The sequence below is a fragment of the Rhipicephalus microplus genome, chromosome 10 (assembly GCF_043290135.1).
Source record: "Rhipicephalus microplus isolate Deutch F79 chromosome 10, USDA_Rmic, whole genome shotgun sequence".
Taxonomy (NCBI): domain Eukaryota; kingdom Metazoa; phylum Arthropoda; class Arachnida; order Ixodida; family Ixodidae; genus Rhipicephalus; species Rhipicephalus microplus.
Window position 1 is genome coordinate 35,378,602 of NC_134709.1, and position 14,311 is coordinate 35,392,912.

General features: G+C 45.0%; 1 protein-coding gene across 3 annotated transcripts; it reads right to left on the reverse strand.

Annotated features, from left to right (window-relative positions):
* Positions 1–699: 699 nt before the first annotated feature.
* Positions 700–8,701, reverse strand: LOC119180691 (protein phosphatase inhibitor 2). 3 transcript variants are annotated; one of them, XM_037431820.2, is made up of 5 exons: positions 8,443–8,701; positions 7,146–7,307; positions 4,457–4,548; positions 3,723–3,867; positions 700–1,418 (listed from the first exon to the last, which is right to left on the reverse strand). In XM_037431820.2, the coding sequence occupies exons 1-4, from the start codon at positions 8,523–8,525 to the stop codon at positions 3,749–3,751; spliced, it is 456 nt and encodes a 151-aa protein (XP_037287717.1). In that variant the 5' UTR covers positions 8,526–8,701; the 3' UTR covers positions 700–1,418; positions 3,723–3,748. The 3 variants fall into 3 exon arrangements, with proteins under 3 accessions (XP_037287717.1, XP_037287716.1, XP_037287715.1); XM_037431819.1 differs by lacking the exon at positions 8,443–8,701 and adding an exon at positions 7,681–8,021 and having other exon boundaries at positions 3,723–3,864; XM_037431818.1 differs by lacking the exon at positions 8,443–8,701 and adding an exon at positions 7,681–8,021.
* Positions 8,702–14,311: the final 5,610 nt, after the last annotated feature.

The window sequence follows — 14,311 nt, forward strand, 5'->3', positions numbered from 1 at the left end:
GTTTTGTCATCTGGTGAACGCATGTCTACGAAAATGAAGCTTACTTAGAGGTCGACGTAGTTCACTGTTGCTCCACTGTTTTTTGTGTGCAGTTGCGCTGCTCATTTCTTTGTGAGATACCAACTCAGGCGCACACCTTGCTTTAAACGGTATAAGAATGTTTTAAAGAGCAGCCTGAGAATACTGGCCACAACAAGCAATAATGAATGTGCTTGTGGTGAGCACAACTTTATGGTTGAGACACAAGCCAGCTTTTTTCGTCCGCGGTCGACGCTATTGGCAAAATGAATAAGATGGCTGCAGCTTTCCACAGCAACACAACGCTCGAGATTGAGGTTGGTAATGCTGGTAAGGATGACGGAAGAAACCATTCTTTTGTCTCATGCCAAATCATTAACTCCCAAAATTGTTCGTGACAAATGTCGCTGTTGTTATTGCAGCAAATCTGTACAACAAAACTTAAGAACAGTCTTGTTATAGCTATAGTGTTAGGAATGTACCTTGAAAACGAATTTTTGATTATAATGAACTCTTTTCGTATAAGTTGCAATTTTGTTAAATTGAGGTTTGAATGTACCATTTCAGCAACGTCCCAGAGAGGACTAACGCCTACACATTGGGAGTGCACTACCGTTTGCGCTGCGGCCGAAACATGTGAAGCGTCGTCTACGTCCACAAGAAAGCACCGACACGGGCGAGACCATTCTGCAGCACATTTTAATGGCCGAGGATCACAATCACAGGGACTCCTATGCGCATCCATAAGCCCTTCCTATGCACGGATGCCCCAACGCACGAGAGAGTTCATCACCCAAAGCAGAACAAACTGGCCGCCTCTTAGGAAGACTTTGACTGGCCGCTGGCCAGATGTAGTGCAGTGGCTCTCACTTGGCAGCGGCGCACCGTCTCGCTCGCACAACACCACGGGGCGATGCTTGACTAATTTCTTCGCAGTGCAACGCAACGCAGAACTGCACGTTTCTGTATCGTCTATGCGTGTCCCTAGCTTGCCAGAGGAGTCCATTAGCGAGGATGGGCAGGAGAGAAAAAAAAAAAAAAAAATGGAATGGGAGCATACATCAAGCACTATACAAGCGCTGCATTTGAGGAAAAAAAAATCGATCTACAATTGTACATTAGCTAGCAGGTGATCAAAAAAAAAATAATAAAACTTAGCACAGTTCCACCTTTTGTCCCCCTAAAAGCAGTGGGCGTGTTTGTCACGCCAAGGGCTCGAAGGGAAATTTTTCGTGGGCTTAGGACATGGCTGCCGCTAAAGACAACGAGCCACCAATGGCAAACAAGAAAAATTTGACGCCAGGCGCAGTCGGAGCACAGAACACCTTGGCGTACCCAGACGTACGGGAAGCGATCCGTAAGCTGCGCCAGTGCGCATGGCACCAGCCAACGAGCAGGTTCTGCAAAAGAGAAAAATACTCTGTTCAAGGAAAATACAATGTAACTAGAATGTAGTTAGTATGAGGCACCAACTACCAGCGTGTTGGGTGCAGCGCAATTAATGCGGCTGATGTAGAGCGCGTAGCCAGTTCCCGACCCGTAAACTAGTGAAGCAGAATGGTTCCGCGAAGGCGAACACGGAAGACCCCGAGCATGGGAATGAAAGGAGACTTCTTCGTTCGCACAGTCCACGGCGGAGCCGTCAAAGTAATCGCCGTTCGGGACTAGAAGGAGAAGGCTTGCTCGGAAAAGCGTCTAGCAAGAGGCAGCTCAGGCGCCACCGTCTGAGTTTAAGCCATTGTTGGCAGGCACGCGTGTCATTGAGAATGACATGGGGACGCGACCACTTGGCTGACCGAGACATATTGGCGGCAGGGAAACGACCATAATCTCCCCTGCTGTTGTTAGGATGTCGGGGCGCCTCGCTGTCGCATGCACACCTGGTAAGCGCACGGAGCCCAACGGTGTACCCACCGCTCTTAAGGAGGCTTCTAGGAAGCAACAATTAATGAGAGAACTGACGGGGCTCGAGCGTGAGAACGGCCACCGACGGAAGTCGGCCGACAGAGGCAGCACGGCCTGGCATGGGAGAGAGTGTCACATGCGAAGAACCTATCCCTTTGCGTGTTGTATTTGGTAACGTGGTTTTTACCAATGCAGTGTCTATTATGAAAGTGTTTCTGCAATTTGTTGTGGCAATGCGAGCCCACACGTGTGATTGATTTTTGTGAAGACTCTTTGTTCGACCAAGGGTTGAATAGAGGATGTTTGGATTTGAAATGGGAGCGGATGTTCGGGCTTGGACTCGGGCAGTAGCCTGAGGCCGCAATAAAGCGTCTCTTCACCGGACTACGGCTCTTCCTTCGCGCTGCCACCGTGCACTCGAGTCATCGAGGGGACCCATTCCGAACCTCAAACATCTTCCCTCCTTAGCTAGTGTTGAAGCTAGTCGAGGAGGAGGAAATTAACTTATGTATAAACATATAGGAAAAAAAAAAGCAGGATCTCCATGAAAGCATGAAATGTTTACTGACAAAGTAGTTTGGTTGGAGATTACACTAGCCAGAATTTCGTGCACAATCACAAGGGCCATACCTTTCCAAACTGCACCACATTAGCCGAGACTCGGATGAGTCGGAAGAAAGACGAGCACAATCAAAACGTACACCGGCCACGCTTCGGAGCCTACATGAAGGCTTTGTTCACAATTCTAAGTAAAACATCCTGTTTTTATATGAACATTCATGATCAGTCCATATGGATGCCATTGTTTACTCCCACTCTCTTTAGCTAAATCCTGTACCTCTTTTAGCATATGTGGCCACAACGTGACATTGGCGCTCTAGTGCTGCGCGCACCATGGCACCATACCTTGAAGAAAGCAGCAACTCACAACGTGAAACTGCTGCCTGAGGCAGTGTGCTGTTTATTTGCTCACCATTGGCATTCAAAAGCGCACAGACTCGACGCTGGAATTTAATAGTGCAAGTGTATGATGCCCTATCTGCTTATGAAACGTCGGTGTTGTAAATGGTGAATAAGATTTCAGGGTACCAGAAGTTGTATATACTACATACAACTTCAGTGATAGTGTGAACAAACACTACGAACTGTGAAGAAATATATTTTGCAACTTGTTTGTACCATATCTAAAGCATGTAATTCAGTGTGAAGAAGTAATGACTGTCTAAAAACTTTTGGACTGATTGTCCGGATGATTTCATATGAGTGCCTGTATGTCCTTGAGCTCCCTAAATCAGAATGACACTACAGGGTTAGCATTAGCCAAAAAAATATAACAATGTTCCTAGGTCAACAAGCAATATTCCCGGTTAAAACACTTACGCAATGTGAAAAAGAAGACAGTGCCACCGAAAAGTATTCTTTCTTTCATTTCTAGTTCCAGATTAAAGATGCCCAGCAAACTTTGAATCTATGGCCACTGTGATTGCAGTCAGGAGTCTGACTGGCAAGAGACTCACGTGATGGCAGCACTTAATATTTGCTGTCCTACTACGCAAGATAAAATTTTTACAATATCCCCCCCCCCCCCCCCCACACACACAAACACTCCTGATCTTCTTCGTACTATAGAAAAGCATAAAAGAAAGGAAAAGTTAGGGGCTTTGGAGAAGTCGTAGGGCCAGAAAGTTTGAGAACCCTCGGCGCAACATAACCAAACAGCAACGAGCAGAGGTTTCCGAACACGTCATGAGAAAGGGAGGCAAGTAGAGCAGACTAGGGGGCAAACAAGTCTCTCCCACCTGTGTGGCTTGTGCCGCAAGCAATGTCAGTCTTCGCTATCCTCGCCCTCTTCCTCGTCTTCTTCGCCGGAGTTCTCCGCAGGCGCAAACCGCTCCATGTGGTAATGTTTTTTGCGCCTCTCTTCGAACAACCGATGCTTCTCTGCTGCACCGAGCAAGTCCATGCAAAAGGAGACATAAAAGCACTTAGCCCTAGCAAAGCGTGTCATGTTAAAGGAGGTAAGCATTTATGATTCCATATTAATGCAATTATAACTGATATCATCGATATTTAGAATAAAAGCTTGTAGATTCGGATTTCAAGAGACTGGAGAACCTGTCTGAATTAATGGAATGATGATTTACCAAAAGTGTCAAGAGAACAATTAACAAATGTCTATTTTACCACTGAACTTTCAGTTCCTTTATAGATATGTAAAGCCAGCAATTATTCTGCATAAGAGCAATGCAAGAGCCGCCATTTAAGTCAGCCCCATCGCATCGGCCAATGTCAAAACTGAAAGTCTTTTTTTTTTAAGCATGCTGTATTAAAGATATAATTGATGCATTCCCAGGCACTATGACACTTGTTTTAAGGTTCTCGCCACCCGTGCTTTTATGTAGAGCCCCTTCGACAACTTTATAAACGAGTGAAGCACTGTCACTTTTCATGCATGGCATGCAAAGAACTGGCATTAGTTCTCAATAAACAATTAACTCAGGGTAAGCGTGCTCACAATGGCAAGTTGACATACCTCTTGCCGCTTCCTCTGCCTTTTTTTGCTCTTCTGTAAGAACAACTGCCGGGGTGAGAGCACTAGGCTGCATCGATGTGGCCGACTCAATTCTGTGTGCACAAAGAAAAACGAATTGGAAACACTCATCTCTTCACCCAAACACAACTTCCTGCCATTCTTCCTCATGGGAGTGAGTTGTTCAGAGGGGCCATGACATGGTCTCCAAACAAGGTGTCGTTTGCAGTGAAAAAAAAAAAAAAAAAAAAGAAAAAAAAAAGAGATGAAGCGCAGGGTCTCTTATGCCTGTACAGTACTCAGAGATTGAAATGAGAGAACTTAAGGCTAGATAACACCCATACTTTTGTCTTCATCATTTTCAGTTTGAGACACATCAGTTGATTTGACTCGGACATGTGGATCAGGGAATCTTTGGTGACCAGATTCGTCGTGATATGTTATGATGTGGTTATCTGCAGCAATTGCACACACCAGTCATTATACTAAAATAAATTTTATTCCATGTTTGAATCCATGAGTACTGTATGTATATATATAAAGTGGACTGTAAATGATTATTTTTGTGTTAAGTGAGCCCTAGAAGTACCCAGTACACTGCTCGTAGCCGGTAACCATCATTTTGCCATGGCGTGTGTGCGTCATGTGCTGCTGAAGGGGAGGCGTCGTCTCGTGCTAAAGTTTGAGTCACTGCAAGTCATTCTATTTTAATGCCAAGCTGAAAAAAACTGAAATAGCCCAATTGCACAAAACAGTTCCCCGGAATGGAGATGCTCAGAAGTTAAGTCAATGCCCCAGTGTTGCTCAACACTCAGGCCGCTCTTACAAAGATATTCAGAGATAGGTTGAGTGCTCGATCATGCGTCAAAATTTTGCCAGATTATTTGTGAACACACAAGAATCACTCCAAATCACACAGATTATAAAAACTAAGCGTCATAGCCTCTTTAAACAGCCTTGGTGTTCCATTTCTCACATTTGTTTTCAGCCAATGAAGTTATAAAGGTGCTCTTGTTGACACCATACAATAACATGGGTATCTAATGGGCACTTCTGATGATGATAAGGACCATTTTGAATAGTATTCATTGATCGCAATCAACAATGGTCACTGCTGCATTGATCAAGCGAATTCTGATAGAGTTGGGCACACATGTGAGTCAAACTGCAATCTGGGAGCTAGGTCACCGTCAAGATGACCATTATCAGCTTCGATCACAATTAAAAGTGACAATGTGACACTGGTAAAAGTTATGGTCGCTATAAGAACAACAACAACAACAAACAAAGAGGGAATGTCTGTCGGTGTGCAATGTCAAAGGTGCAGACAAGACGGTGGAGGTTCAGATGAGCTCTGGAAAACATGCTAAGTAAGAAAGAATGAAATGTGTAGAAGAATTACTACTTAGAACAAATGCTAAATAATGCTAGTTGGTTTAAGTTTATGTTGAAATGAGCCCACCAGCACACAGCAAAAGTTAGAGGTATGTGACTGTGTTTGCAGTCTACCTGTAAGAAACTTTTTCTGATCACTGGTGTGCTTCAAAATAGGTTGTTCAGCTCTAACACATTGCATCATGAACAACAAGGTATAGTCAAGCTATGACTAAAGATAACAGTGGCACACATAAAGGCAATGAACACACGGTGCTTTGACAGAAATAAGTAGAGTGCCGTGCAACTAAGCCCAGGTCCCTAACATGCATAAACAGACCCAAGTACAGGGGCAATCAAAATTATGGAGACCGAGAGCGCGCACTGTGCAAGCACACCCTTTTCTACCTGCCAGCCTACGCTTTCGCTCCCTTCAACTACGCACACACCAGAACGCCAGAAAAATCGCAAAGTGTCACTTTTTGCAGTCGCCGCAGACGCACTGAGTGATGATATTGTGATGAAAGTACCCAACCTTTAGTAGTAGCGCTTGGTGCGCGCCGCTTCTGTGCTTTGGTTTCGGATAATCTGTGACGCCGAAAACACGCACATTGCATTGGTCTTTTTTAATCTACACATGTGATAAGATTACCGAGCAGTGATGTCTCTTGGTGAAGCACGCTATATATGTGTTTTCGCCGCCGTGGAACGTCTGGAACCGAGGCAAAGAAGTTTGGTATTGTTGTCCCAATATCATTTCTCGATGCTTCCGCGACGATTGCAAAAGTGACGCTTTGTGATTTCTCTGCCTTTCCAGTGAGCATGCAGATGAAGGGAGCGAGGGCGGTACGTAAAAATGAATGCGCTTGCGCAGTGGTGAGAAGGCACTGCGGTGCTGTTCATGCACTCCCGTGGTCTCCAAAATTTTTATTGCCACAAGTATACTCTAGAGGCATACTTAGACAGGAAGTGCTCGAGTACGCTTAGCCATTGTTCTCGAACAATGGTGTCTACAGCTTTAAAAATGTTTGTGTCTCACAAGAGAATAACATAGAGGCCCTTCACTACAGTGCCTTTGACCCACTCTGCTCTCACTACCGTATTGCAACCAACTGCACACAGGTGTTAAATAGGAATACATGTGCGCTACACTCATACTAGAGTGGACTATAAAGATATGTTCACTAGGTTTGTTATTGTGCAGCCAAGCTGAGCGCCACCACATGCCTCCATGACGCTCTTATGAAAACCGCAGAGCCTGGACACAGTACGGCAAAGTAAAACTCGGCTTAACGAAGTTTCAGAGAATGCCGCTTACTTTTGAGCTAACTGTTGAGGATTGACGCCTCCTGGGTCAGTGGTTGCGTCATAGTGGTACGGCGTCTTGGGCTCGTCGACAATCATGAAGCCGTAGTCCTTGTTCTTTGGATGAAAGGTTTCTTTGATGTTTTGTTCGTCCCATTTGAGGTCTTGCGTACTCCTGCAACGACGACACACAATCAGCACATGAGCAAACAATAGTGGTACACCTTGGCAGCACTGCTAGATGATTCAGTTTACTTTGAAACGACACTACATACCGAGGACGTACTGTGGGACACGCCTGGCAATAGAGAGAAATAATGCAAGATTTCCTAGGCGCGAACGCATGGGAAAAAAATGCAAACATTTGCATTTTTCGAAAAGCTTCAACGAGGTGCCATTGACAAGACTGCACAAGCCCACCGATATATTCGGAACTAGAGCGATCGCGGGCACGCCCGTCTCGACGGTAAACATCTACGCTGTTGTTTAAAACGCAACCATAGTGAGAATCGCCCACCATCCGACGAAACTTCTCGCCAATGACTCACGGCCTGCGCTCAAAGCTGCCCGACGGCTTAAGGATGGGCCTTTTGAGTCTCGAAGGTCCGGCGTTGGCTGGGTGGTTATGCCGCGAGTCGTTGGCCGATTGCTGGGGCGAGTAGTGGTAGCCCGGCTGTCGGTACGCCTGGTCGAGGTACTCCTGCGGCGAGTAGCCTCTGGGCGTGCGGCCGCTCGGCGAGTAATGCGACATGCCTTTCAGGCATTTCTCCCGCGTCCACCGACACCCAAGGGCCGGCTCTGTTGCCGCAAGATTGACATGCTGCGCCGCTGCTTCTTTCTCGTCGATGCGCCGCACAACTACGCGAGAACGCATAATAGCCGCTCTGGGATCCGTTTTCGAGCGAAGAAAACGAAACGCCACACCGCGATTGCTTCGTCTGAATAACAAGATACTCGGGACAACTACTGTAACCCGACGCGCGCAAGACAAGATTCGCGCGAGAGGGATGGATGTTTTAATTTTTCTCGGCGGTCACGCGCGTACTGGCAAGTACGATCGTGGGAATGTCGCTTGGACGCAAAAGACCGTTACACCACGTACCCCACTGAACGTACAAGCATCGACACTGCTACCAAAACTAAGCGAGTAACGCGAGAGTTTTATCGGCATTCCACAGCGCTGCTCACTACCGCTAGCAGTAACCGAACTCGACTCTTGCGAGACGTAAAAGGGAGTGAGAACGCGCTTGACACGAGCAAACAACGCACGGGCGTCAACGTTCGTGTAGTTCAGTACGAGCGTCACTTACTGCCGCCGTGCTTCGGTGTACTCGAAGCTGCTGGATGGCTTTAATATCCCCTTCGCAGGCCTCTTCGCCAGTTGCTCCGCCATGTTTGATTCAGAACCGAGCGAGCGAAAGGAAAAGAGCGGATGGAGAGGAAGGATGAAGGAGAGAACTTCTCTCGCGCGTGAGAGGAGAGAGTGGGGAAGAGCTCTGCCAATCAAGGTGGCACCCCAAGGAGACACATTGTAATTTAGTAGTTACGGGCCGTAGTTGAGCATCGGGTTGATACCAGAGGTTTCCGCATGCATATTGACCTTGGGAATATTTGTACATTTCAGTCGACAAGCAACGATGGTGATGATGATGATAGCGCAGCTGCTTTCGTTTCGACTGCATCATTGGCGGCATTGTTCAACGCGCGACAAGTGTTGCATGCGCGCTAATGCGCGCTGCCTGCGTTGATCGTTCCCTACCCTGATGTCGGTGACGGAACGGCAGCAAAACGTTGCATGCATCCCCGTTTGAGTGGTGCATGCATAGGAGAAACGATCGTCCCATTGTTCTGTTCGAGACGGGGCAGTCCATTGGTTCCGAGCTAGCAGTGCGGCGCGCTTTGGCACTGACGGCGTACGGCTGCTTTGCAGGCGCGGCGCCAGGATTTTTTTTGTTTTGAACTTATGATGGCGCGTAAAACGGCGCTAGCAACAGAGGCGAGTACAGACAAAGAAAACAAGAAAGAAACACGTTCTGGGCGTGGGATGCCATATGTTTAGCCTTGGCTGCTAGGAGGCTCGAGGTTGCGGACCGAATGGGTCCCGCGCGAGGTTTTTAACGGTACTTGTTGACAACCGCTTTCATTTCAGAACAGTGTCGGACGGCGTGAGCCTATGTGCCAACTTCACAGTGTATAAATGCAAATGACTCGTCTCCTACATGGAGAATTATTGCATGATTTTAAAATGGCTCGGTAATTACGATATGTCGCGCTTTTCTTACATCTTCGTGAGTGGGTCAATGGCCGCAAATGTTTAGCTTCTTGTAGAGTAAAAAAAAAACAAGAGATTGAAACCTTTTAAAACCAACGAAAAAAGAGCAAAACATAAACACTAACACGTTTCTATTACTTCGTTGTTGTTATGAGGTTTGATGCGCACAATTAAGGCATGCAATAGTTTCATGTGTCATTATTGTAAGTATAATACCATAATAACAGCGAAACCAAGGACCTTAACTTAAACGAGAGAATATTAAATTGTTCTCAGTAGACCCCCACAGTCTATGTTATAACGAGGGCACGCAAAAAAAGAAAAACAAAATCTTCGCATTGTGTCTCTAAAACATTGGCCTGCATACCGATCGACAAGTGATTTTAGTCGAAATACTTCAATTACTGCACGGCAGCACGAACATATGTAAGAAAAAAGTTGAAGCATAAAACGCTGTACCACATAAAACACTGTTTAAAAAATTTAAAAATCACCGCACGCTTGGGGCCCTCTCAAACTCGTGTACTGCGTTCAAGTTTATACTGAGCGTGGTCGCAATAAAAAAAATCTTATCGTTCACACGCGCATAGTACTATTTGTCACTGCAACTGGCTGTCACCACTATTGTTATGCGACGACATGCCAACTTTACAGTTTTATCGAGGTGGGCAAGTGTTATAAAGTTCGTTCACATGATTTTCGTGATTACACCGGCAATCTTGGATTTTTTAAAACTTCGCAGCCAAGTGTTAGGCACAGTTCATTTCAACAGAATGCAAATGCGTTCAACCAGCCTGATCTTACAAGCAGTCCACCGCGGTCCTCGGTCGCGGACTTGTTCCCAGCCTCAGGGGTCTCATTTGGAGAGAGGCGAAAGGCTTTAATGCCGTTGCATAGTGTGATGTCAGCTTCCTTCCTTCTCACCAATATTCTAGGTTAGCAAGTGTGCAGATACTTTCAACATAACGATATGTTGGCGTCTCTCTTGACCCTCTTTCTTGCCCCTATTTCTCCACCCGCAGTGGTGGTTAGCAAACCGGATGCCAGTATCATGTTAACCTTCCGACCTCCCCCTTTCTATCTATCTATCTATCTATCTATCTATCTATCTATCTATCTATCTATCTATCTATCTATCTATCTATCTATCTATCTTCCCGGCATATATATATATATATATATATATATATATATATATATATATATATATATATATATATATATATATATATATATATATATATATATATATATATATATATATATATATATATATATATATACACAACGCAGTTTTTGTGTATGGGATGTTCGACCACACTTACCTTACATAGGATCAGGCGTTTGTTTATATGCGTGCACGCATACATGGACCGGATACACGGGCATACGTGGGTATAGAGCATTGACAGGATAACCGCTGCATCATTAAGGCTAAATAAATCACTGGATTCCACAAACGTTTGAGAGGGAGAAAGAACTTTAGGTGGGCAGGTGAGATTAGAAAGTTTGCAGGTACAACGTGACGGCAGAAAGGCACAGGACCGGGTTGATTGGCGCAACACGGGAGAGGTCTTTGCCCTGCAGTGAGTCTACTGAGCGTGGATGATGACAGACACGCATGCGAAATTGAAAACTTTCGGGACCAGGGGGTCAGAACCCCTTCTTCCCTATTGGTCACGCAATAGTGTTTATGCAAGAAAACGTTTGTGAATTCGCGCCCCGATCCAGTATGTGGGCTTGTACGAGCGCTTATACTCAGCGCTGTTGGACAACCGATAACGACGGTCGGCTGGCAGCTCTTATCCGTCGGCGGAATGTCCCATATCCGGAGGTCCTCGGCGATACACACTAGGCTTTCCAGTGGTCTGATAGAGAAATCTCTTTAGGTCCTATCTTGGCTACAGACCGTATTGACAGCAAATGGCTAATGCGGTTGCCTCACCGCAAACATCCTCTAAGGGACAACGACTCGTGGCCGTTCCTACAGTTCTGAATCACAAATATCTCCACTGATTGGCAAAGATCCAAGTTATAGGATGTTAAGAAGACAACCCACAAACAAAACATGCGCGCGTGTTGTGTGTGTGTGTGTGTGTGTGTGTGTGTGTGCGTGCGTGCGCTTAATCGGCAGTAGAACTGGGGACCCGGCCATATTCACAAAAAAAAAAAAAAAACTAAGTCATGTTTTCGCAAGGTGCCGAAACTGAAGGAAAAGCGCAGTTAACCTGCCTTCCTTGCCTCTGTACATTTTTATTTTCATTTCATTTTTTTTTTCATTTCTGTCTATTTTCTTACCCGTTTTTATTACTGTCCTTTTCTATTTATTTTTTCTCTTGACCGTCTATTTCTGTCTCGTTCTTTTTATCCTTTTCCGTTTCTATTTCTATTTCTCTCACGTTCTTCGGCCCCATATGCTTATTTCTGTGTTGTTATATCTCTTTTTTTGTGTGTGTCTGTTTCTTTCATCTCTTTCTCTCTCTGTCTATTACCTAGCATGCCTAGCATGTCTTTTTGTTTTCATTCTGCTTTGTATATTTTTGTTCCTACGATTCTAACAGCTGCTCGTGCTTTTATTATTTCTAATCATCACCGAGGGTCCCGTTGCAGTCGTGTACTTTGGGACCCTCGTCTGTATATTTTACTCCCTGTAACATCCTTTTATGACATGATAATAAACTGATTGATTGATTGATGTCTTTTTGTAATTTTATGTCTTTATATTCTTTATTTCCACCTACTTCTCTCTTCCTCTCTTTGCATGCATTCTCTTGCCAATGCGAGCTATTGCATCCCAGGCCGGGCAAATTGGGGAACTCGTTCTGAGAGCCAAGCAGACGATGAGACGAGGAGGACGGAGAGAGAGCGTGTCGGCCATGTTATTTGCACTCGTGATCACGAAAGTTTTTTTACACGACCGACGAAGTCTCTCCTCGCGGAAAAGTTTGATTTCCTTTTTACTCGGTACTAAAGTGATTCTTAAAGAAAAAACAAGAGAAAAGTGAGCCCCGTAACTGTCTGCATCAAAGTGCGACACCTCAACAGTAGCTCACGAGGGAATGGGGTGAGAAGGGGTTAAAAGAATATATATATATATATATATATATATATATATATATATATATATATATATATATATATATATATATATATATATATATATATATATATATATATATATATATATATATATATATATATATATATATATATATATATATATATATACTCCAGAGTGGCGGAATGCAATGAATTCGATGCGCGGAAAGACAAGAAACGATGCTTTCGTCTCGCATGCATAGCAGTTACGCATGATAAGCAATATGTATACAATCTGCCGGTGCCGAGTTTATGAAAAGCGACTGCAGCACTGTCCAAATCCTGCATCTCTTTTTGCTACACGCAGTGGGATCGATTGTATATAAATGAGTGAAACTTAGATAACTTGATACGAGGACCCACACCTCGTATCAATCCTCGTACTTCTGGCTCTGTGTGTGGATCGTGTGGCTTGAAGCTGTTTTTCCACGAGACAAAAGTCTGCAAATGTTCAGCGGTTGCGTCTCGCCACCTTATTCTTTTAGACTTACCATTTAGAATGGGGTCGCGAAGTTTACGAGAGTTTGCCCTTTCCTTCGAAACAAATCCGAAACAATAAACGAAGCCACAAGTGCTATTCGCCACCCACAAGTACGAATACTAGGCAAATCCGTGTGCTACCCATCATTCCCACGGTCGCTGAGCGATCGTAGCGCCAGAGTCCCCTATGGTCGATTTTAGGAAACTCTACGACTCTGCCCCTGTAGTCACGTGCTCTTCACGTCATTTCTCCACCATAGGTTAACCCCAACGTTACTAGATAGGTTCAGCTGTAAAACTCTCCCCATGCGCCGTGCGCCGCCGGCGTCTCCGTTTCTCGGCGTGCCGCGAGAGGGCGGGACCGCCGCATTTTGCTCTACCCGGCCGCTGCTCATCGCGTGCAACGGCGCTTCTCCCAACGCCGCTTCGGCCTTCTCATGACGCACGATAACATCAAAGATTACCCGCTACCCGTCAAGTTGTCCGCGTCCAGACTACATCTAGGCCAGAGTACTTTCCAGTAGCTGCTCAGGATCGCCTAATGTGGGGCAGAAAAGCCGTCCGTTACGGCTCATTGCATTGCTTTCTACAACAGGTCAGCCGAAGCGCATCGTGGTTTGCGCGCGCTTGCGTCGGCTGCTCGCCGGCAGTCAACCACGAGCGTGAACGGCAAGCTGGTAGCATGGAATAAGCCTCCGTTAAAACTTATTTTGATTGTCCGAATTTTATAAAAAATCACGAAACCGCTCATTTTGTTTCCAGCCAAAGAAGCAAGGTCACCATTGGAGCTACGTCATTTAGTGGCTCTAGTAATTATGGCCACACGAAGACGAAACTTCCCAATTGTCTCGACGTCCTTTTTGGAATAGTACCTTTTCCATGTCTTGCCCTGACAACAGTTAGCTTTACCAAACGCCACCAAGAAGCGACATTTCTGCAAAAGGCGAAATAGCTATAATTGAAAGAATTATTGAGTCAATTAACTGACGAAGTTAAACCAGCTTACATGTCAATAAGCATAATGTTCTTTTCAGCAATTTATTGGTTTTCACAGTGCACACTTTACGGCAGACACAAAGTAGAAAAATATATGCAACGTTTTTTTTTTAATTTACAATCAACTCCACACCTTTTTTGCTTGAGGTGAATATTGCTACAATATACCAAAGCATGTTAAGAGAAACAAAGTAAGTAATGAATAGATACATGCAAGCATTTTTATTTACAAATCAACTCCACATCTTTTTTGCTTACGGTGAATATGGCTACAAAATACGAAATCATGTTGACAGAAAAAAAGTAATGAATAGATACATGTATGCAAGGTT